The following is a 25,592-nucleotide window of genomic DNA, read 5'->3' on the forward strand; positions in this document are numbered from 1 at the left end:
TAAAACAAAACTCAAAATAAAATAAAAAATTTACCACAGTAACCGAAATAGTGGCAGGCTGGCTTAAGGATCAACATATAAATAAACAGAATTAAGAGTCTAGAAACACTTACATATTTATTAATTTTTTACATAGTGCCAAGAGAATTAAGTGGGAGAACAGTTTTTCAACAAATGATGCAGTGATAAGGATTAACATCTAAATGAATGAAGATGGTCTAACATAATTTTAAGCATGTATAAAAATTAACTCAAAATGGATCAGAGCTAGGATCTAAATACAAGTAACAGAACTATAACACTCTTAGAAGAAAATATGAGAACTAATCTTTGTGACTTGGGTTTAGGCAGTGGCTTCTCAGAGCACAAGAAACAAAAAGGAAAAAAAACAAAAGGAAAAAAATACATAAACTGGATTTGGTTAATTTTTGTACTTCAGAAGCTCTCATCAAGCAAATGAAAATATAACAGGAGAAAATATTTTCAAAGCATACATGATATCTAGAATAAATTTTTAAGAGTCCTTATAACTCTACACTAAAAGATAATACAACTGAAAAATAAACTAACATTTGAAAAGACAATTCACCAAAGAAGATACATAAATAAGACACTAAATGTATTTATTCTCAGGGAAATGTAAATCAAAGCCACTTCACACTCACTGCTGCTGTTCTTAGAGTTGACTACAGGTCATAATGACCCTTTCTATGTACAACAGAGGAGAACCTAGCCCTATTATGCACCATTCTTCATTACCTCTGTCATGGTCCAGTCCCTGTAGAAGTCACTGTGTCAACTCACCTCACTAAGGGTCTTCTCTTTCACTGGACCTGGCTACCTTTCCTAACACGATGCCTTCTTCCAAGAACTGGCCCCTTCTGAAAATATGCTCCAAGTATATGAGATGAAGTGTCACAATCCTTTCCTCTAAGGAGCACTCTGGCTGCACTTCCTCCCATTGGCAATAAGGTTGGAGATTGCATGATAGAACTCAACCATGAATGATTTACTCAATGCAAATACTTTTAAAAAGAACCTAAATGGTGACTATACACAAGAATTTCACCTCATGGACTGCACAGGAATCAGACTGACTACATCTATGCAAAGAGAAGGTGGAGACGCTCAATATTAGCAGTCAAAACAAGGCTGTGGCTGACTGGAACAGATCAACAACTACTCTTATACAAGTTCAAATGGAAGGTGAAAAAAATAAAAACAAGTACATCAAGATTAAAATATGACCTGAGTATATCCAAAATGAATTAGAAAATCAAATCAAGAATTTATTTGATGTATTGAAAACTAATGACTGAAGACCAGATGAGTTGCTGGATGACATAAATGACATCATCCAAGAAGAAAGCAAAAGGTAATTACAAAGTCAGAGAGAAGAAGGAAGGGGAAGATCAATATGGGTGTCAGATGAGACTCCAAAACTTGCACTAGAATAAAGAGAAGTCAAAACACGGGAAAGGAATGCTAGAGTAAACTGAAAAGAAGATTTCAAAGGGTATTTCGAGGAGATGAAAGTAAAATGTTCAAAGAGCTAGAGTTAAAAAACCAAAAGAGAAGAACACATAAACCATTTTTCCAGCTGAAAGAACCTAAAGAACAAATTTAAGCCTTGAGTTGCAACACTGAAGCATTCACATTCATTAGGATGACTATCGTAAAAGAGGTCAGTGATAGTAAGGGTGATGTGGAAAACCTGGAGCTCTCTTACACTGCTAAGAGTGCAAAATGGTACAGCAGTTGAAAGTTGTTCTAAATATTAAATGCAATTACCATATGACTCAGCAATTACTCCACTCCTAAATAAATACTCAAGGGAAATGAAAACATGTCTACACATAAACTTGTACACACACAATGTTCAGGGTAGCATTATTCATATTAGCAAAAACTGGAAACAATCCAAATGTCCATCAACTGATGAGGAGATAAAATACTGCATATCTATGCCATGGAATTCTTTAAGGGGGGCCCTACAAAGAATGAAATACTGATACATGCTATAACATGAACAAACTCCTAAAACACTATGATAAATAGAAACAGTCCGTCTGAAAGACCACATAAATGCTTTTATTTACATAAAATGCCCAGAACAGATAAATTTATAGACACAAAGATTGATGGTTGTCCAGGCTTGGGGAACTTGAGGAGGAATGGGGATTGACCATTAATGGGCTCGTGAGTTTTTTTGGAAGGAGTTGATGAAACTAAAATTTATCCTCACGATGGTTGTACAACTCTGCAAATACACACCACTCAATCACACAACTTAAACTAGTCAGCCATACTACCTGACACAGTAAGAGACAATAGAACTGTAGATGTACACTGAGTTGAAAGTGGAAGGTCAGTGAAATCAAAGACCCTCCAGGGGATGGCAGGGACAGCAGCACTGGCCTCAAGGGTGTCATGACAGAGATGATAAGGATGGGAAGCACAGGACAGTATTCAGGGCAGTTGTTCACAAGGCTGCTATGAGCTATACTCGGCTATAAAGTTTCTTCAGAGCTGCTGTACTCATTCGTGCAGGCAGGGAGTGTGGATTATGATATACATTTCTTCTTTGTCCCAAAATAATCTCTTAATATTTTATCTTGCTTATGTGAAATATTTTCAGAGACTTACACTGCAATTTAAGTATGAATAACATTTTTAAGACAATTACTTTCTCATTGGACTTTACAAAAGGCTTGCTGGAAATTGAAGATAATTTTTAAAACTAAAGGGAATGTAAAGATATTAGTTAATTTTTTGTATGCATACATTTACAAATGCGGTAAATGTGTTTTGGACCTTGTTTTCAAATAATAGATTTATCTATTAATTCTTTGTCCAGTAATGTTAGGTTAAAAAATGACAATTTTTTAATAGATCAAAATTCTTCTGTACACTTTCAATCAACATATGAACCTGGACTGGAATGTCAAGAAAATATATTTAGACCGCAATTTGTGAAGCGTGGAAAATTAAGTGCGCATATAAACCAGAGTGACACCTTATAGAGCCTAGTAAAGTGCTATTATAAGCATCCATTCAAATGGAAGAAGAAAATATATGCACCAATTCTATTAATTAGGGAGCTCTCGTCGGGTAGTTCATAGGAAGATAAACTGCTAAACCAAAGACCTCCCTTCTCACAGTTTGAGTCCACCAGTAGTTACTCAGAAGATGGGCAATAGCCTCTCATCAGTTTTACAACCTCAGTAACCCAATGAAGGACTAGTTATGGAGCTATTAGTCAGTTCCTACGTTACGGCAGGGAGTTTGTGTTACCCACATCAATTATTCAGTCCATATGACCAAACACTATCCATGTGAAGCCACAAATTTAGGTATAAGATTTGAAGATATTAGTAGAAAGGATTCTGATTCTGACTAAAGGTATTCCAGAGGGATGTGCTTTTGTTGGGGGGGTGAGGGGAGGCTGGGAAGATATTTACTGGATGGGAAGAGACTGAAAGGTACACAGGGCCTGCAAAGTCTCAGTAGTCAAAACACAGAGAAAGGGAGTGGGAATTTAGAAAGATGAGGAGTCTCGGAAAACAAAGTCATGAAAACACAATCAATCCAAGTAACATAAAAGAATGGAATCTTTGTCTGATATTGAGAAAAATTTACAGAGGCTCTTCAGAAAATGCATAATAAAAAGGCTAGCAATGGTCTTTGAGGAGCAATGACCAATTATTTCACCTGCTGGGGTACAGACTACTACTGTTATAAAATGAAGATTTAAGTGGATTTGGAAAAGAAAAATAATATGAAGAAATAATTTACCATGTAATTTGCACTTTTCAATACACAGATGCATTAAAGCATCTTTTTAGTGTGTTTTGTTTGTGTTGTGCCTGCCCAATTAAATTTTATGTTTCAAAGTGCTGGAATCTTCATTTTACTCTTCAATATATTTCAGAGCTCCTGGAAATAAAAAAGCCTTATAGATTGCTAATAAACTACTGTCTGTCAAATTACCCTGACTGGCAGATGCTGAAAGGTGTATCATTTCTGTGAAAGTGAAGAGGAAGAAAAACTAAATAGACATACTTCAATGTTTTTTCCTTCCAATTTCACAGTAGGAAATGTTGACTAACTTGCTCTGTCCCCATTTTACTGATGGTAAGCTGTACTGCAGGTAGCATATAGACATGCTGAAAGACAATGTCTTAAAAATCTCTCCATAGCAAACTTAGTCCAAGGGCAGAGTATATGGGCTTCCAAAGACATGAAAGAAACAAACAGCAGCCACATTTATTATGTAGAGGGGAAAGGAGAGGGTTTATGCTAGACATTAACTCAGGACAAGAGAACAGGAATGATATTTAAAGGATTTTATCACTCTTGAGCAAAATTAGCTTCAGGTGGCTCTGGAACAAAATGGGTGTCCAATAAACACAGACTGAACAGAGCAGTTCTTTCAAAGGTCAGATTCTCTCCATTACTGTAGTAGTAACCATTATGTCCCTAAAAACATCACTGAGAATTACTGCTATACAATGGTCTCTTGATAAATGCTTTTGTAAGTTTTCATCTTAGACTACGTCTGATTTTCTAGGTCACAATTTTACATTAGGAGTAGCTTTGCTATGTGCCAATTTTACATGCTACATTTTAAGAGAGAATTCTGGCAAGGCCAATATACAGTATCTCCAATTTTTATTAACTTTTAAATATATGTATGAATAAAATTTTTCAGTCAATAATTTAACACTAATAATGGTTCCTAAATGCGCCTATGGAATTTGTCTTTGAATACCCTGGTAAGAAAGAAAGCACTGCTAGGTGGTGTTTAATAGGTAATGTTTGTGGCTTGTGATCGGCACAAATAATGGCTGAGAACATAACATAGTCTGAGTTGCACACCTTCTGAACAATCATTTGCTTCTGGACTCTGCTGTACACAAGCAAAGGGACCCTGCCCATGTCCCCCAACCCCCAGCTTCTTATATCCACCAGCCCTAGTACCACTGGGAACAGACAGATAATTCTGATCTTTCATACTGATGGCAGGTCCTCCTGCCGTCAACGAGGACTAGATGAATGAGCCTCAATATATACCTGGTCCTGCTAATTATTCCATCATAAAGAAATGATACAGCACTCAATATTAGTTTTATTAACTAGTTTAAATGTCACACATTAATTTCTCACTTTATAACTAAGACATACTGGAAGAGTAGGGTAACAGCTCTAACACTCAAACTACGAGGCGCTAAATATTTAGGTATTTTTCTACACAGATATCAGATAATTTTCCATGTCTCAGTAATGAAATGTTTGTTTCTGAATGCTGTTCTTGAAATATCACATAAAAATGCCTCCAGAGGAAGCAGGAGAGAGATGGAGATGGAGACAGAGAAAAATAGAGAAGTGAGTGTATGAGAGTGAGTTGGGAGGATATAAAATGAGGGGAGGTGATGTGCTAGCATGAAGAATGCAAAAAAAGAAAGAAACAACAAAACAACACAGGGCCATTACTGAGCTAAAGTGGACTGACCAAGAAAACACTGGATTAGTAAAGAAGCTACAGAGTATCTCTTGAAGGGGATCTGAGATCTCTGCTTCACTGCTTTAGAGGCATACTCAATTCCACGAAAAGGAGTTCAATCCTATTACTTGTTCCTGTTCCTTTGGTTTCTAAACAACAAAGGTTCTTACTCAATCAGCAACTCAAAACTCCAACTTCAGAGAACACAGGCACAAACTGTCAAAATATGGTTGGCAACCTTCATAAAGAAAAGAGTAGTAATACATATAGAGGTCATGTCCTCTCCATTAATTGATCCAGGCTAGTGATTTCAAAACTCAGGAATGCTGGAGTTTGCTGTCAAAGTTTTCTTGTGCTGTCACTCTAATGCTTATCTTCTTGGAAAAACAGTATAAGCATATGGATTATGAGTGGCATCTTAGGAACTGAATGTCACTGTGCAATGTGTCTACACTGGAGGTCAGTCACACTAACATCCAAACCCCTGCCCCCATGAGCTGAAGTCTCTGGATCTATCAGGATGTGAAACAATGTTCTTAAAAGTCAGACTCAATACTCAGGGCGTCCAGGTTCTAATTGTCTGTCAAAGTGGTATCAAAACTGTTTTCACTTAAGTTGCATTTTAATAACTTTCTTTTGAGAAGAATAGACACAGAAAGTGTGTTTCTTTTGTGTGTTGTTTACACCACTGAGGCTATGATTTACTTCATCATCCCTGCTCCCTCTTCACTTACTTCTCTGGGAGAAAGTTCCATGAGGAAACATGGTCCTGTCCACCAGGCTTTCTCTTCCTCTAAAAATCAGAACTATGTATTTTCAGTCCTTGTCTCCCTAACTCTGACAAACGGATTTTAAGTCCAGTAATTCTATAGATACTCACGACCTGCACAGCTGTGCGTCCTTTCTTTGGATTTTCACTTTCAACTTTTCCTTACAACTCTATGGCTTTGATTAGCTTTTCTCATTAATATTTCACCAGTATGTTACTGCATTTGTTCTCACTGTAAAGCTGCCTCAAATCCTCTGTAGATAAGCAAGGCATAAACTTTACACACACACACACACACACACACACACACACACATATGAAGTAATAAACTTCTGATTTTCTGGATGATGAAAATGCAACTTTGATATAGAATATGACATACCTTCAGGTGACCTGGCAACAACCGTTTTTCAGGGCACTGGTAATAAATATCTCTATATCCAACTACCTATCTAAGGAGCTCTAGTGGCACTGTGAGTAAAGTGCTTGCTTGCTAACTGAAAGGATAGTAGTTTGAGACCACCAGTTACTGTGCAGGAGAAAAGTAAGGTAGGTTGCTTCCATAGTGAGAAAGCTCTGGAAATTCCATGGAGCAGTTGCTACTCTGTCCTTCAGGGAGGGCTTCTAAGAGTTAAAAATGATTCTATGACAATGGGTTTGATCTATCTATCTATCTATCTATCTATCTATCTATCTATCTATCTACTTATACAGACACATATTGAGGCTTGCACATACATGGGCGAACATACACATAAACTGAGAGGCGGGGACAGGAAAAGAGAGACAGAGAAAAAACAGGTGCTTATATGTCAAAAGGTATGTGGATCAAATACACCAGCTGCTCTGCAGGAGGAAAATGGGCAGTCTCCTCCCAGGCCATTTATTGTCTCTGAAAACCCACTGGAGGGTCAGCTATAGGTTTGTTCCGACTCATCAGTACAAAACAAATCTATGTTAAAAGAAGTAAAATACAGGCTTTGAGACAGAACGCCTTTAACATGAATCTGTGAGATTATGAAATCCATATATCTAGTCTCAATTTACAAGTAAACAATTAACATTGTAACAGAGACACTTCAGCAAAACAAGACTTGAAGTAAATAAAGATCATCCGGGAAGGTTACAGTGACATGAGGAGAGCGACCACCATCAACACTGTGTCGGTTTTGTTGTCTGAAGTTCTAGTCCTATGATAAGGGTCAATTAATCCTGAAGATTAATCCAAGGTCACCAAGGTGAGACTGGGAGGTTGCATGCAATGTTGGGGGAACCCAGAAGCAAGAAAAGACTCTTTTGGCCCCAACAGTGTTAAGTTAAGGATTCACAGAACGTCATCTACCTTAAGTTAAACTGCAGCAAGGAAAAAAAGGTTTGCATGGCTCTGTGCTGGTGTTTAACAGCACTTGCTATGTGCCATCGAGTCACCTGCAACTCAACAGACATTACCAATGGCTTAATAATAGTAATAATGTGGATGCAGATCAACAGTGAGATAAGTTTCATGCATAAAGAACTTTGTTCTGCATTCAATCCACATGTGCTGGTTTTTCCAAAGACTTTGTATGTAGGTAAGATGCCCACCTTACTTCTTCCTCCATCACCCTAGAAGGCCCAGTTCAATGTCCTGATAGGATGGAGAGGCAACAGTGAAGACTGCACATCAGGTCCAACTCCAAGCACTTCAAATATGATGCCTCCTTCAACACGCTGCCGCAAATGATGGCAAAATGTGTTTCTAAGCATGGTTGTCAATTAAAAAGTGTGTGGCAACGTGTTAATCTACACTTACTCCATTATCAGACGCAGACACTGAGAGCCTGGAAGACCAAGTTTCACAGCTAGAAAGTGAAGGGAAATCAACCTTCACACTGTGACCATGAAGCTCTACTGCCTGCTGTCTCTCACCAATAAAGCCATTACTGCAAGAGTTTCTTCAAAATGAAACAGGAAAACAACATGTGGCCACTGGTCTTAAAATCACAGGATACAATCAAACAGGACTCGACTTTAACATAACCCTTTCTGTGGGGAAGGGGGTGGTTCTGGGATTAAGGGCAGGAAACCATCTGAATTCTTACACACAATAGCAGTTAACATGAATATGTCTCTGTCGTTTTGGTGTATTTGTCCAAACCCATTTCTCTTTTCCTTGTGTATACAAATACTGTCTACTTAAATACTACTTCCAATTATAGATATCTCACTTGTTTAGGTTTTATTCTTTTTTTTTTTTCCTCGAAAAATGCCAAGGGTTCTCCTCTTTTCTGGCACTAAAGATCCCATCACTTCCTCAACCCCCGGCTACCAAGCTCTCCTGTGAAAGGGGAAAAGAAATCTTGTGACTGAGGAATTCTTTTTCTGCGCACAAGGGTCAAGCTTAAAACAGGCTAATCCCAATGACCAAACAAAGGCCACAGACTCTGTAAGTTCAAATGTGTTGAACTCAATGTATAATGTCTTTTTTGTTTTATACTCTGGTACTCTCTACCAGTATGTTTGGTTACATATATTACCTGACAGCAATAGGATGGGAAAGCTGAATGACAGCAGGAGAAATACGATTATAGCTTCCATGCACCTTTTCCTGAATTCCTGAACACTGCTGGAAAAACAGTGAAACAGCAGAGCATGCTGACTATATGCAGTATGCTGTTACATTTCAAAATTCTCTGAAGGACAGCAGGATGATCCTAATGTACTGTGCTGTGCTGTGGGATCTTAAGCAAATCTTCTGAGTTTCTGCAAATCTCCGAGCGTATTCCTGCCTTAAATAGGCAGAAGCACCTAGGTTGAACCCTCCCCGCTCCTCCTCCTCCTGTACAAACGTGCACTCTCTGAGAACAAGAGAAACCCCACGTACCATTAACACATTCAAAGACATCACAGCACTTTCCGGGTGTCCCATCTCCACGAGAGACTATGCGGGGAGTGGATCCCACCTCACACACGGGGACACCACAAAAGCCAGAGAGACACTCGCATCTGAAACCAAAGAAAAAGGAAGGAAAACCCCATGAATAAACAACAACACAGACGTCGGGAGACCACAAAATCAAGTGGCAATGGTTGTGGCAGGTCACTGGCCTATAAACATAACAATGTCTTCTTTATCTGGCATCACTGTAAGAGTGAGGGGATCTAACGTGATTTGCTTTTCCAAATACCTTAAGGTGTATCTCTTTAATAAATATTCAGAGTTTTGTTATTATTTTAAACAATTTGACAGAGGTTATTTCTAAAATGCAGTATTTCATCTTTTATTTAACCAAAAATAAACATTTTCTTGGTGACTCCAGGTCATCTTTACACGTACACATGGTTTTATTATTCAGGAGACCAGGGATGCCTGCATGGCCTAATACAAAGTGTTTGTTCCTACATTCTTAAATGACCTCATGTTGCTTTTGTTGTTGTTGTTGTTAATGTTTAGATGTTCTTCAGAGATTTTCTGATTCTTCTTTCAAGGTACTGGCTTTGCACAGAAAGCTTAGTCAGTGTGACTGTTCCTGGTAGCATCATTCCCTGGAACCATAGTCTTGGGATCATTATGAATAATGTAAAAAAACTCTTAAAGACTGTGAAGCTCTTTATAAACAGAGGGCATGTGCTTCACTAAATGGATTTGTGACATCTCTCTTGAAAGCTGGGAGACTTGAGTTGTGGAACATCCAAGCTCTCTATCTACCTGCACATGCATCTATCTCTACAATAATGAGAGGTATTCAATGAACTATGAGTCAGTTCTGATGGTTCTCACCCTTAAGTTCAACTCTGACATAAGAATTGCCTAAACAGAGAGATATAAGAAATGAAGGCAAGTAAAATCAATTATAGGAGGTGAAAAAAATGCAGTCAACCATGACACGGGGCACAATGAAATGTTGCTGTGACTGTAAACGGCCAGTTAAGTCAGCAAGAATCATCCTAGGCATGACAAGACCAACTGTGGGCTGCTTGGGGCTTTTCTGAGCTGATTCTTCTGAAGTAATTCGCTAGTCCTTTCCTGCTAGCCTGTCTCAGGTTGGAAGCTCTGCCAAAACCTATTGGTAACAGGCTGCTCTACTGATACACTCTGTGTTGAGGAGTACAGGCCAGAAACGGAATTTGTATCTCCTGTATGGACGGTAAGAATCTTACCACTGAATGACTACTATCTCTACAGCAGAATAAACCAAAACCAAAGCTACTGCCATGGAGGCAGTTTCAATTCACAGCAACACTCACCGAGTTTTCGAAGCTGGCAATCTTTATAGGGAGAGACTATCCAGTTCTTCCCCTGAGGCAGTTGAGGAAATCAAACCACTCACTTTTTAGCTAGCAGTCTCGAAGGAAAGTCATTATTACACCATCAAGGCTTCCTTTCAAGGCAGCTGTTGTTAGGTACCACTGAATCAAGTATGACTTAATAACAACCTTGTGAACAACAGAGCTGAACCATGTCCTATCCTGTGCCACCATTATCTCTGCCACACCTGAGCCCTTTGCTACAGTCTCTGTGTCTATCCAACTCATTGGGGGTCTTCCTCTAATTCACTGACCCCCCCACCTTCCATCCCTTTCCAAGGAATAGCCTCTCCTAGATACATGTTCTCACCACTGGGCCTAGGAACAGCTTCATGGTGAATGGAGCACAGACGGAAATTGGTGATAACTTAAGCTTGCTTGGTTCCACAATCAACACTCTTGGCACCAGAAGTCAAGAAATCAAAAGGTGAATTGTATTGAGAAAGTCCTGCTGTCAGAGACCTCACTAGAGTACTGAAGAGCAATGATTTCAGTCTGGAGACTAAGGTGGGCCTGATTCAGGCCATGGACTTAGCACTTATTTGCTATGCATCAAAAAGCTGGACACTAACTAAGGATGACAGAAGAAAGATCAATGCCTTTGAGCTGTGGTAGCGGAGAAGAGTGTTGAACACACTGTGAAATTCCAGGAGAACAAACAGTTCTGTCCTAGAGAGGGTGAAATCAGTATGCTCCCTGGAGGCAAGGACTCTGATGCTTCATTTCACATACTTTGGGCACATGACCAGGAGGGACCAGTCCTTGGAGAGGGCTATCATGCTTGGAAGGGTGGAGGGAGAGCACCAGAAAGGAAGACTCAGCATGAGATGGATTGATTCAATGACTGGAGCAATGGGATTAGGTCTGTTGGAGACAATGAGATTTGTGCAGGACAGGGCAGCTTTCAGAGCTAATGTACAAAGGGTCACTATGAGTCACTGGCAATTTGATAGCACAAACCAACAACAGTTACATGTTCAAAGTATGAGAGACAAAGCTTTACCATCTTTGCCTACAAGGAGCACTTAGGCTATAATTCTTCCATCTTATCTGTTTGGTCTTTTGGCAGTCCATGAGATATTCAGTGCTCTTCTCCAGTAATCAAAGGCATCAATTCTTCTTCTAGAATCCTTATTCAGTCCGAGGCAGGAAATGAGATGCCCAGAGCAGCAAGGTGCCAACATGTAACGTGGCACTAGGAATGAAGAACTGCCTTTCTGCTCTGGGACTGCCGGGGGGATGGGAGCATGGATTAGTAAGGTAGGGAAGATGAGGAGAGGAGATCCCAGGTTGGAAAGTGAAAAGGAAAGCATTTAAAAAAAAATTGAAAAAGAGAAATGCTCATAAGGTAGTAGGTGCATAGGACAGGAGTCAAGAACAAGTGAAGGTCATTCTTAGCAGAAAAGAATTAACAACACATTAAGTCTAGCTTTTCCCCTCCCTTCTTTATAAAGTGATTTATTCCTTTTCAATTTATTCTTCACATCTCTAATAAATGAAAATATATTCCACAATATCTCAATAAACATTCTGGAGGTTTACTTACAGTCAACTGTAGAATTAAAATGAACATGACTTTAACTTAAATGCATGTCAAAGACCACATATAGGTCACGAGGAGGCATCCATGGCCCCTCTAGGTAAGTCCTATTTGGCTCCTACCATATAGGCTGATGGTTACATGGAAATCCTGGGAGAAGGTGATGTCAATTATTAAGCCTTTGCTAAAATGTTATTTATATCTATGAAAGAAACTAAGTGTTTGACTGCTTTGTGTAAGGTGTGCTGGGAGATCTCATTTTGTAGTCTGTATTCCTATATGACAATCATTCTCTAGGGGCTGAAAGTGAAGGTTATTTCACAGTCTATTTTTATGTGCCTATTCACTGCAATTTTATACATGTCATCAGATCACTGTGATAGTACAGTAGCAATATATTGTTTACATTTATTGTACTTGACATTCTATACAATTTAGACCCTTTACAGCTTACAGAATAATGGGGTTTGGGTCACCCTGATTGCAGTACTAAGTGGGATTAGAATAAAAATATTTTACAAGAATAGCAGGCTACAAATTCTCTACTCTAGGAGCCACAGTCACATCTACATCTGTTTCGGGGCCTTGTCCCATTGTAAACATCAAGTATAGTATTAACCAAAAAGACCTCTTATGCTTTCCTTCAATATTTCAGCAACATTTACTGAACACCATGTACACTTGAGATGAGCGAGATGTTCTGTTATGCTGTTTGCAATCACATCAGGCTGAGAAGCTCAGGTTGCCCTTGGTCTGCTTTCATTTTTAACTACTTCTCAGTATTTAAATAGGACTATCATTTTCCAAGAGTCCTGGGGGTGGGTGGTACAAAAAGCTTGGCTCTGAGGTGTCTGAGAAGAAAGGCCCAGTAAATTACACTGGATGAACGAGCCCCGGAACAATCTGCACAGCACACCTAACGTGGCACATCTGGAGGCACCATGCGTCAGCATCAACTCCAGAGAACCAGTGTTTGTGGTTTTCCTAGAGACCTACGTATATTGTCTCCAACACAGTGAAGTTCTCAAACAGTATACAACTGTCTATTAACCCACTTAGGACACAAAAGACCTTTATGTGGTATTTTACTCTGTAAAGCCAAAATTAATATGCATTAAGGATTACTTGAGTTTCAGAATTCTTTTCTGAGTCCTTCTCTCCTTTGCCCTTGCCCCTCCCTAGCTGTAGCCAAATTCTCACATCTTAATACCTTTCCCTACACTTGGATGTTAGCAGGCATTAAAGACCATTAGGTCCTTCCTTAATCAAGAATGAACTAGTGAAGGAGCTCAAAAGAGTAAGAATCTGGGTTCAGGTCAGGTATCTATTAGGCTAAAATCTTAAGAAATCGCCTTTTATACAGTTTACAAATATAGTAATTTCATAGAGTTCAACATAATACAACTCACATCAGTTATCTTTGGATAGATATTTCTACATTCACTTTCTCAGGTAAGAAAAAGCAGATACTTTCATGGCTCAATTTGTCATGAAACTGCTTAGGTCTCAAGGCTGCCTGAGTAAAATGTCATTAAGTCTGCTGTTAGGGACCTCTCCAAAGTACTGAAGAGCAATGGTGTCTCTCTGAAGACTAAGGTGTGTCTGATACAGGCTATGGTCTTCGCAATTGCTTGTTATGCATCAGAGAGTTGGACAGTGACTAAGGAGGATAGAAGGAGAATTGATGCCTTTGAGCTGTGGTGCTGGAAAAGAGTATTGAGAGTACCATGGATGCTAGGAAAATAAACAGATTCATCCTGGAAAAGGGTTAAACCGGGTGGCTCCTTGGAGGCAAGGATTCTGAGGCTCCGTCTAACATACTTTGGACATGTTGTGAGGAGAGACCGGTCCTTGGAGAAAGACATCATGCTTGGGAGGGTGGAGGGACAGCGCAGGAGGGGAAGACCCTCTATGAGGTGGATTGATTCGGTGACTGGGATAATCGGGATGGGAGTGTCAGAGACAGTGCGACTGGCACAGGACAGAGCAGAGTTTAGGGCTGTTGTACATAGGGTCACTATGAGTTGCAAGCAACTCAGCACATAACAACAACAACAATGAGGCTATGCTGGATTCTCTGGTTTATGTAAACTGAGGGTAATATACTCTTTCCAGAGTAACACATCGGGAGGCACAGCTAAATCAACTGCACAGAAATTAAATAGTTTCCTGTTTTTCATCAGCAGTATCCATATTCCTTTCTACTGAGTCATGAAGAGGAAATGCTGAATTACCTTAAAACTGAACAACTCAACACTACCTTCTCCTCACAAGTTCTTTGCCTTCATTTTTATTCTTCCTATTCCCCACTTCTTGACCTTTCTCCTGACTATATCCAATCCAGGATAAAGAATTAGCAAGGGAAAGAGAAAGCATGTGTATTAGGGGCAGAGAAAACAGAAACAAGAAAGAGACGTTTAACTGATGCTGCCACTTACTTCTCACCTCTAAAACCCAAGTCCCTGTTCTTTCAATCCAGATCACACCTTGGTGGCTGGTTTTAAACCCATCCTAAGGCTCAATCCTTGTACCTCAGTCGAAAACCTTCAGTTACTCTTAATTTACACTATTAATATCTGTCTTTATCAAATCTACACAGTTTTTCCCAATTCTATCTCCCATTACCATATTTTATTAAAATAGTTCATGTATTAACATTTTATAAACAACAAAGCTCTCACCTACATTAGCTTCCTGTTTGCACTATGCCAGCTATGCATGTAGTCATTTACATGGGCTTGTTACAGTGAAAATTAGTGTTTCTCTTTCACTACAAGCCACACTTATAGTCTCCAAATAAGCTCTTATTCCACTATCTTGATGTACCACACTGGAAAAGTCTGTAGTCAGGGACTTCTCCAAATTATTGAGGAGCAATAATGTCACCTTGAGGACTAAGGTGTGTCTGATCCAGACCATGGTCTTTCTGATCACTTGCCACACATCGTCGGAGAGCTGGAACATGAGTAAGGATGCCTTTGAGCTGTGGTGGTGGAAAAGAGTACTGAATGAAAAACCCATGGACTGCCAAAAGAACAGTTATATCTTGGAAAGGGTGCAGCCAGTGAAGTAAAAATAATGAAACTTCATCTCACATGTTGCTAGGAGAAGCTATTCCCTGCAGAGGGACATCATACTTGGAAAGGTGGAGGGTAGGTGAAAAACAGGAAGACCTTCAATCATGAGGACTGACAAGAGTAACTGTTGACACAGTAACTGCTGCAATGGGCTCTAGTGTGTCAGGAAATGTGAAGATGGCACAGGACAGGCCTGTGTTAGATGTGCTGTTCATAGGCTCGCTGTGGGTCATACTTGACAGCACTTAACAACTGCTGTATTAGTATTGTTTATTTTTCTCCCTCCGGACCCATCCTCTCCATTCTTCCAGGCCAATCTCAAACAGCGCCTTCTCTGAATTCCCATGGAGCCTGGTGGTGAAATGGGATACTTTTGGAGCTGCTAATTTAAAGGTCAGTGGCTTGAATTCAACAGCTACTATATTGGTGGGCAGTCTGCTCTCATAAAAATTTGCAATCTCAGAAATTCGATGGAGCTGTGAACGTACTCCACAGCAGTGAGGTTATGGATTTTTCTGAACCCCAAACATTTTACTACTATGATAGAATTTCTCCCACTCTGTTCTGTGGTATCTTAAGTACTCATCTTACCACATGCACTTTTTGTACTTGCTGTGTATAGTCACTAAATAAGTATCTCTTAAACAGAATCGAACTGGAGATGAAGAAAGTACTATTCACTAAGAAAACTGCAAAAGTGGGAAACAAAGTACTGAGATTTCTATGCTGTGAATTCATAGCGGTCAACGCTGGCAGAGCTAGTATTGTCACAACACACAGGAAGAAGCACTTAGGGCTTGTTTTTTGTAATAGCTTTACTGAGATTTAACTCACAAACTAGAAAATTCACCCTCTTAAAATGTATGATTCAGTAATTTTAGCACATTCAGAGTTTTACAATCATCACCACTATCTAGTTTTAAAATCTTTTTATTGCCGCAAAAAGAAACTCCATACCCATTAGAAGTCACATCTCATACCTGCTTCCTGCCTGGCCCTTACAACCACTACTTTTTGTCTCTATGGATTTGCCTATTCTGGGCATTTCGCTAAATGTAATCACACAATATGTAGGCTAAGGGCTTTTTAACTTCATACAAGAAGCAACCTGTTCTGCAATTTGCCGGGTGGGGGAGGGGAATCAAGCCTCTAATGTTATCCTCAGTATTAAGATAATGATCAATCGATGCACCACATTAATGAATTTTTGCATAATGTAATCACAGCTGCAGCCAGGTGGGACGTGGTTAAGCGGTCTTTTTTTCTCATGTGGGTAATGGATTCAGCTTAGTGGGCATCCGAGAGCATGATGAACCGCACTCAGCAAGCAGCTAGCCCCTAGAGGGCACTCATCTCCGTAGGAGGCCTGTGCTGGGTGCTTCTATGCATTTAATTCCCTTGCTCTTTGCTTCCTCAGCTACACAGACCGTTCTAAGCAGCTCAGCAAGCCTGTGTGCTAGCTCCTGGGTACAGCTCAAAATGTGCTTGTAACCAGATTCAGTTTTTTACTGACTCACCCATTCACTGACTCTAATATTCCGCTACCTCTCCAGCCAAAGTTCTTATGTTCACCCCACCCTGAATCACTGCCTCACCTTTGACCCTGGTGTGTTCCACATAAGTCACCGGGACTACCCACCCAATGGTGCCTTCCAGTATTAATACTCTCTCTGCTCAACTTCAGTAGCACAGAGGGACCCCTCACTTTAGGAGTGTGCCTGCTTATTAGACTATTTCTTCTATGTTCCAGCACAAGGTATATATTTTATTACTTGTACCTGAAAGGGTGAAGGATAAAAGCTTCCATATAATAGTCTGACATATCTTTTTCTGTTGTCTAATCAGTATTGTTTTTATTTAATTACAGAAAATTTTAGACTGAGTGTTGATAGGTGCCTGCAAATTACAGGTCACCAAGATGACTCGATCATAATAAACTTCTTCTGACTATAAAATCTCATAGCTCTAACAGATGCCAATCCATCTTGGCCAAAGGTGAGCCTACTTCATTCTTTTCTCTGGCCTGTCACTTGCTGTCCTCTGTCCCTGTTGTGTGCTGTCAAGATGGAAGATGGAATTGACCCACAACTGACTCTCTAGCAGGTTTTCACAGGAGACTGCACATCCTTCTCCCACAAAGCAGCTGATGGATTTGAACTGTATGCCTTTGGACTACAGTGTAGCTTCTTACCACAAGGCCACAGAGCTCCCTGTCCTTGGTCCTTAGAACACATAATAATAATAATCTTGTAGAGCCAGCCACACTCCAGTTTCCTTCCTCCTCTCAAAGCATCTCAATTTTCTCTCTCTCTTGTTTTTTGCAATGAACTTTCTAAGTTCACATCAGATGAGTGTGTATATGTCGTAACAAAGTTTAATGGGTGGCACAGGATCTCCCAATTTTCAAGCCAAGTTCAAGTTAGATATTCTCTCTGAAGCCATTTTCAGAGGTTTATAGGTACAAATACACATAATAAGGATTGCTTCATCTACTAACGAAGACTCTTAGGATAGATGCAAGGGTCTCCCACCAAACAAATCACAGTATGTCCAAAGGCCCTTTTCACTAAGGTGAAGACACAGTCATCAGCGAGGCTGGCTGGGATAAACTTTACAAGAACACTAAACTATGCTACAGGGAGAGAAGTCCTTACTGCCATCCCCACAGCTCACTTAGCAAAGAGCAGGCGAGGCCCTGGAACAAGCATCGTGGCAAGTGCCACACAGAGTTGAGGGCAAATGTTATTCTAACATTCTTTTTCAATAAGCTCTTTCTTCAAAGGTGGAAGCTTGGAAGCAGCAAACCATCAGACACTTCATCTTCCCCAAGCAGACATCTACCCCTACCTACATCCTGGAGGGAAAACATAAACAGTGCTGTGAGCCTGTCTGGAAAATATTTCTCCCAGTTTTAGATTCACTCTCTACCTGAGGGGAATACTTGAACTCTTCCAAAGGGGAGACATCGCTGCATAGGAGTCAAAGACTACTGTTTACACAAGGGAGGAAGTCTTCTTTTAGTCACAAGACTCCGATACATGAGAAATTAAAAGGGCAAAGCGCTAGCACTATGAGGATTCTACATGTTTTATTAATGAAATAACTGTCAAAAGCAGAAACTGCAATTACATGTAAAACATGTTTCTATTCTATAAAAAGCAGCTTCAATTTTAATTAAGTTTGGTGTATTAGCTTTCTACTGATTAAAGATCTTGCATCTTTCCAGGAACATGTAAGTTAAAGGAAAAAGTATAACTTCATTGGGAAGAGAAAAAAATTAAGAATTTCCACTTGAAGGCTTGACCATCCTTAATAAAAATTGCATTCCTTGCTATGAAAGGTGCTTAGGCTCACAACTGTTCACATGCCCAACTCTCTAGATGAAGACCCTCTGCTCTGTGGACTGACTCAGTAGCCCTGACAACAACCATAAGCATAGTGTGACTGTGAGGTTGGTACAGGACCAGCAGTGTTACTTCTCTTGTACACAGGTCACTCTGAGATGGAGGCAACTCAAAGACACTTAATGACAAGGTAACTCTCTAAGCAAGTGAGCTGCATGAACCCTTTCTTGAGTGAATTCCTACACGATCTCTTCCAGTTTCCCTGTGGGAGCAGTGCAACAAATGCTTTAGCCATGAAAATCATACGGCCTCTCTCCCAGGATATAGCACACTGACTTCTGGCCGCCTCCTTGTCTTCTACCTGTCACCCTGATGACCAGAAAACACAGGTGTTTTCACCAGGTGGGTGGGATCAAAGCGTTATGTTCCAAATTAACCAGGTGCCTCCAAGTGGACTCTGATTTGGGGTGACCCTCTCATGTAAACAGAACTGTTCTTTATGTTGGTGGTTGGTGTTTTTTTTTAAATTATTAGTTTTTTTAATGTTTTTATTGATATTTTAATGAAACTTTACAGAAAACTTGGATTTCCAATCATTCACTGCTGCACATTTTTTGTCTGAGACATTTCTGTGTCTCAAACTCCAACTTTTCAGTTAGCCAGAGAAGTATTTTAGTAGTTTGTACCTCCCAGCAACTTCAAATGCGTAAAGTATAAACTGAAGAAAATTAGCTATTGTTTTGCATTCCCAATATTGGTGCTAATAATGAACCTACTGCAAGTCCTTAATAATCATGTTAACTCTTCTCTTTCCAGCTTCCTCAAGGTGCAAATGACTGCAGCTCTCTCCTCAAGACTGGCTGTCTGGCATTGTGCCCAGCAAGTTTCTTTTAAACGTGCAAGGTTGAAAGAAAAACAGTATTAAGTATAAGAAAAGAGAAGTTGTCAGACCACCCAGTTCCACTAAGAATTACAAAATTGTTTTCTAGAATTATGTCTTACTGGAAATGTGGAGTGGGTGTAGATGGAGGATTGTTGGTGTTATTATAATGAATTTATGTTACTCTCACTTCAGAACTTTCAACTGTGAACTTTTGTAGAAATGGGAATCAGCCTGTTTGTCTACACTCAATTATTTAACAACTATTTACTGAGTGTCTATACGCAGCACACACTGCTCTAAGTGGGGCTGAAGATTCACAGAGCTCTGTGTCTCAGTTCAGGGAATGTGGTTTAAGTGTCCTTATAGGTCCTACACATGAGGACCCAATGGATGTAGCTACTCAATCCTTTCCCTCATAGAACAAGCACCAAGGGAGTAACCTGCTGGAAACTTGAGCAAACCTTCACTGTCTGGGCTGCCATGGCTTCTCTATGCCTCCAGATCCATCCATGCCCTCAGCATGCGGTAGTGCTCAAACAGTTGACTTTATACCATACACTCGCTTAGGTCCATGTGGACAGTCAATTCTCAGCACTCTCATCCTTGCCAACAGTGCAAAGCACAAGATCCTGGAGCCAGCCAACCTCCAGGAAAAATGCTTCACCATGCTGCCCTGTCCCGCCTCCTAGGGACTCATTTTTCCATGTCTTCTCTTTCCCAATTGTTTCCACCAAGTTTTCCCTAACCTTTCTTTTGAAGACAAACTCTCACCAGTTGACTGTCATAACAAGATACAACATTCACACCTGTTTCCTATGCTTACTCAGCTCTCCCTGGAAGATGTTGCCCCCACACTCACTTATTCAAAAGATTAGCTGGGAGGTCATCGTCCAAGCTGACCACTAGCTGCTCCTAAGATTTTGCTTTCTGCTCCCAGCCAAGCCTTCTCTTACTGCAGTTTTCCTCTGTTCAATACCTAAGGGGGCCAACTTTGGTAGAAAGTACTTTGACATCGTATGTTCACAGGTCTGAGTCTTGGCCCATTAAGAAGTAATTACTGGTGGAGCCGACGGAGACCCCGGGACGCGACCATGGCGCGCTGGCTGCTGCAGCAGTACTGGGACATCCCCGACGGCACCAGCTGCCACCGCAACGCCTATGCCAGCACGAGCATCAGCGGCACCGTCGGTGTGTTCGCCTCCGCCTACAGCCTGTCGCTCAACCCCCCAGGCACCTTCTTCGAAGGGGTGGCCAGGGCAGGATGGTACACGTTTACTGCAGCGGCCATCGGTGCCATGTTCGGGCTGGCCTCCTGCATCAGTGCCCAGGTCCGGGAGAAGCCTGACGACCCCCTAAACTACTTCATTGGAGGCTGAGCTGGAGGCCTGACCTTGGGAGCATGCATGCACAGCTACGGCGTGGGGGCCACGGCCTGCGCATACATGGGAATGGCCGCTGCCCTGGTCAAGATGGGCCAGCTGGAGGGCTGGAAGGTGCTTGCAGACCCCAAAGTGTGAGACAGCGCTGGCTGGGAGCAGACATGGCTGAAAATAAACTATGTATTTATGTGAAAAAAAAAAAGAAGTAATTACTGGGAATAGGTGCTAATTACATAACCCTCTACATCTCAACTGTCCCCAACAGGAAATGATTAAAGAAGAGACAATTCATGTGGTTGCTGCATGTATTAATAAACTGACTGATGCAAAACATTGAAAATGAGGTTTATGAAACAGATACATTCAATACCTGCTAGCTATTATACATGATTATAATTTGGGAATTTTCTATGGCTACACAGAGCACAAGTGGCATTGAGCTGCTAACCAAAACTTTAGTAACTCCATGCCACCAGCTGCTCCAGGGATTTTTTTATTGTTAAGATTTCTTCTTGTTAGGTGACTAGAGTATGACTCATAGCAACCCTACAAACACAGCTCTGAATCTCATCCTATCCTGTGCCATCCTCACCATCTTTGACACACTTGAGCCCACTGCTACAGTCATCACGTCAATCCACTTAGTTGAGGGCCATCCTCTCTTTTGCCCCTCCACCTTTCCAAGCATGATGTGCCTTTTTGAGGAATATCCTTTCCTAATTAACATAACCAAAGTATGAGAGACAAATAATTTGGCAATCTTGTCTGTTCAGAGTCCAAGGAGCATACTGAGTTGAGCATTGAGCTGCTAATCAGTCTGCTAAGATTTACAGCTTAGGAAATCCTAAGGCATAGTTCTACTCCTATCCTACAAAGGTTAGGATGAATCAGAATCAACTGATTCCGATTAAGTGCAGAGTGGTCCTTATCTAGGCGAAAAATTTTTCAACATAGACACATGCATGATCTTTTGGAATTCCAGTGACCTTTTGAATCTATGACTCACTCTTACGGCTGTAAATCTCTGAAATAGCTAATGTCACATCTTAAGTGTTTGTCACAACATCCATCCTACAGTCCTTTCACTCCCATGCTCTTACCACAACCTCCCTAAGCCTTCTGCTCCTAATCGGTCTCTTTTCTCCCAGTTGAGCCTCATCCAGATTGCACCTTCTCAACAATGCCCCAAACTCAGGGTATTTCACTTTTGCCATGATCTTGCTAAAATAGCCAGCCTCTCTTGAGGTATACCTACAATTAGATTTCAGGTATCAAGTTGTTTTGTAAAAACCAGCATTAGGTCAAAGTGGAGGATGAGTATATAAGGTATATAAGATCACAAAATGAAGAATGACTACAACATTATATAACCACAAAACGACTTCACTGTAGTACTGTCAAACCACTGAGGATTATGGCCAAGTGGAAACATAACCTTAATCATCAGGGTCAGTACTCTTATTGCCAGATGTACATAATTTATGCCAACAGCAGTTCATAAACTAGGAGGTTGTAGTCTTTAAATTTCCTGCCCTTCCTTAGTCCCTGAGCCCCAACTCTAAGTTACTCAAACAAATTATCAAGTTGAAACCAACTCAGAAGTGACCTTCCAGAGGGTTCTGATAAACTATAAAACTGCCCAAGAGGAAATTACTCATCTTTGTCTCATGGAGAAGCTGGTGTATTGGAACTGCTAGAGATGTGTGGTCTTTGCCTCAGCACCACCACTCCCTAAGGACTAGCCCCACCAGAGCCCCCTAGACTCCAAGTCAGTCAAAGCCAAAGACAGCAAGCCTGAGTGCCTAAGTGAATATGTGGAAAGAGTGAAGATAGATGTGTGGCAACTGCAGACAGTTCAAGAGGATCTGAGCTCTCAAGGGGAGGATCTTGCACTATTCATCTTGTATATATAGTCTGTGGTATATCATCAAGTCAGAACTGATCCAAAGCTGACCACCCCCTCTCCCCCAGACAGGTTTTCAGAGGCAGTTAATCACACAGGAAGAGACTGTCCATCTTTCTCCTGCAGAGCAGCTGGTGGATTTGAACTGCATGTCTTTGGGATTGCAGCACAGCTTCTTACCACAAGGCCTCCAGAGCTCCCTAGTGTTGCTGCTGTTGTTGTGTGCCATCAAGTGAGAACTGATCTATACCTGACCCTCCAGAGGATTTTCAGTGTTGCTGTAGGAGAATATAAATACTTGATGTTCATAAGAAGCGAGAATAGTAGACGAAGCAGCCTACTTTTTTTAAAATAAAAATTTTTCTTTTAATTGTGATTTTCATCAAAATTTACAGAAAAGTTAGATTTCCATTCATTCACTGTTGCACATGTTACCCCCTCTCCGTCCCTTGGCATCCTACTTTTTAAGAGACTGCTGGCTAAGTAAAAGATGGTACCTCTTTATTTTATTTTAAAAAAAGACAAACACCCCACAACTTGGGTTAACTTTGGTCTCAAAGCTGTCAGCTTGAAACTGACTCAAACTATGATGATACCTGAGCTACTGAGGATTGCTGTATGAAGGCACAGTACTAACAGAATAATTACACTGCAGTCCCTCATTCTGCCTACATAGCTCCAACCATCCTCCAAAATGTTGAATTCTGTGATACTTTCTATGACTAAAGGCACAGAGATAAATAACTGAGGGGGGGGGGTGACAGTACAAGGAGTGAGGCACAGACTTCAGACAGTCATCTAGCCTTGAAAAGCGAAGTATTTCAAGAGGAAAAGGTATTTCAGGGGGGAAAAAAGCGTACTCACAGTTTATAGTTATGAAAGAACATGTATTTAGGATGTAGAAAGCAGTTTGTCTCAGCAGGAATATATTAAGTATTGAGATAGAACCTGAGGGGCAATGGAGGGCAGGGGGAGAACCGGCAGGTGAAATGGATAGAAGAGTAGACTTAACTGGATCTTAAGGGGTTTGAATACCACACTAAGAAACAAGAAAGTAATAAATTTACTAAGTAAGTAAGTATGGTCTTGAGTCAACTGAACATAAACTAAAAACTGACATAATTTTTTGTTGTTTTTTTTCTTGAATCATAAAGATAGGTGGGATATTTTAAACTACAAGACAAATTAAAAGTTTAGAAATCAATGACCACAACAGCCTAGAATGCCCTTTCATCTTTCTCCATCTGGTGAACTCTGACTCATTCTTAAAAGACTCAGCTCAAAAGTCATCCTACAGTTTTCCAAATCTACAAGGTCTATGAGCTTCGTTTTTTCCTCCACATTTCTACTTCTAAAGCTCATATAAGATACTCAACTATATGCTCTGTACATTTGTTCCCTCTCTTTACTACAAGCTCTTTAACATCAGTGATTAGTACATCTTACTGCATTAATCACTGACCACGTAGGCCAATGATAACAGATCAAATACACTATGAGATTTGATGCTAGGATGTGCAATCCCAAAGGCATGAAGTTGCTGTTCAAATCCACCAGCTGCTCCACAGGAGGATAGACAATCTCCTCCTGTGCAATTAACTATCTCTGAAAACCTGCTGGAGAGTCAGCTATGGGCTGATTCTGAGTTGACAGTATAAGACAACAATCATCTATATTTAGTTAGAAACATTTATTGACTATTTATTTACTTTTATCAGATATTGATGAGTAAGAAATACCTGAGGCTAGCCTTTATTCTTCAAGGGTGTACAACCTAATTCATCTAACTTCTTGGAAAGTGTCATGAGACTTTATGAATTCATGCTATCCTTATGGAAATCAAAGCACTAGGTTATCTAATTGCAGAGCATGTTACATACCATTTTTAAGCCTTTCAAACAAAAGCAAAGCCATTTCTATGTGTGATACTTTTAACAGTAGACTAAGTTGAAGGAAAACCAACTAACTGTCTCTACCTCCAGGGTGGCAGTTAAGCAGTTAATTGACCACCAGGCAAATGCAACATCAATCCTACTGTGAACTGTGCGAACTCCAAGGATGAGGGATCTTACTGCTTACAGCAAATGTAACGGCACAGAAATAAAAGTCAAGTATCATCTATGAAAATTTGAGTTTGGGTTGTTCATGGCTTTACCTGGAGAGGTAAATTAGAAACATTTAAGTCAGCTTATAAGCTACATAGAAAATGTCACAAAGCATTCTGAAGGAGTGTTCTGAGTTGTTATTCCCTTTACTTAGGTCCTAAATGTGATCCACCAAATGAGAGTTGGTGAGGATAGCCCATGAAGTCCAATATTCATGGTACATATGCTGATTTCAGACTTTCTTTAAAGTCTTATAGACTGAAATTCAGTTAAGTTACTTTTTTGCCTTTCTGAGTCAGTGGGTCTTCTTGTACCATCAGCACTAGCTGATGACCATGACCACTTAAAACAGAAGCCATGCACTGTTGCTTGATTTCAGGGCTGAAAGAAATATAAAGACATGATTCTTTATCAAATTTATAGTGAAACATAAACAGAGTACAAGATTTGTACAGAAAATGCAGGGCTTACCCATCTGAATAAAATTAACGACAAATTAAAATCCTTTATATGGGAGATAGTTCATCTCCAATGAACAAGAACTTTATTTCTAGGAAAGCATATTTTCCTCAATCTGGGGATAAATCCAACAATAACAAGAGATTCCTACAATTATTATTTTTTTAAAATCAGAGTTTAATATAGATTTTTTGGCTTTTTTAGTTATGAGCTGACTTGCTCTTTAGGGCCAAAAACTACTGTGACAGAGGGTAAGAGAGAGATTTTCTTTTCTTAGTTAAAAAGAAGTTTCAAATATGCTTCCAAGATTTTTGGTTTTACTCCCCACCCCACCCCCGCCCCA

At 40.3% G+C, this 25,592-nt stretch overlaps 1 protein-coding gene and 1 pseudogene across 1 annotated transcript in view; one reads left to right on the plus strand and one right to left on the minus strand.

The window, feature by feature from the left end:
• The window catches only part of CRIM1 (cysteine rich transmembrane BMP regulator 1 (chordin-like)), a 262,797-nt gene that overhangs the window by 102,766 nt on the left and 134,439 nt on the right, over positions 1 to 25,592 (minus strand). The window contains exon 5 of the mRNA XM_006882357.1: positions 9,136 to 9,257. Coding sequence (XP_006882419.1) covers positions 9,136 to 9,257 — 122 coding nt within the window. The remainder of the gene's footprint in view (positions 1 to 9,135; positions 9,258 to 25,592) is intronic.
• LOC102844963 lies at positions 20,495 to 20,920 on the plus strand (annotated as a pseudogene).

This window comes from Elephantulus edwardii, unplaced genomic scaffold (genome assembly GCF_000299155.1).
Source record: "Elephantulus edwardii isolate Elephantulus edwardi_28Jun2011 unplaced genomic scaffold, EleEdw1.0 scaffold00019, whole genome shotgun sequence".
NCBI lineage: Eukaryota > Metazoa > Chordata > Mammalia > Macroscelidea > Macroscelididae > Elephantulus > Elephantulus edwardii.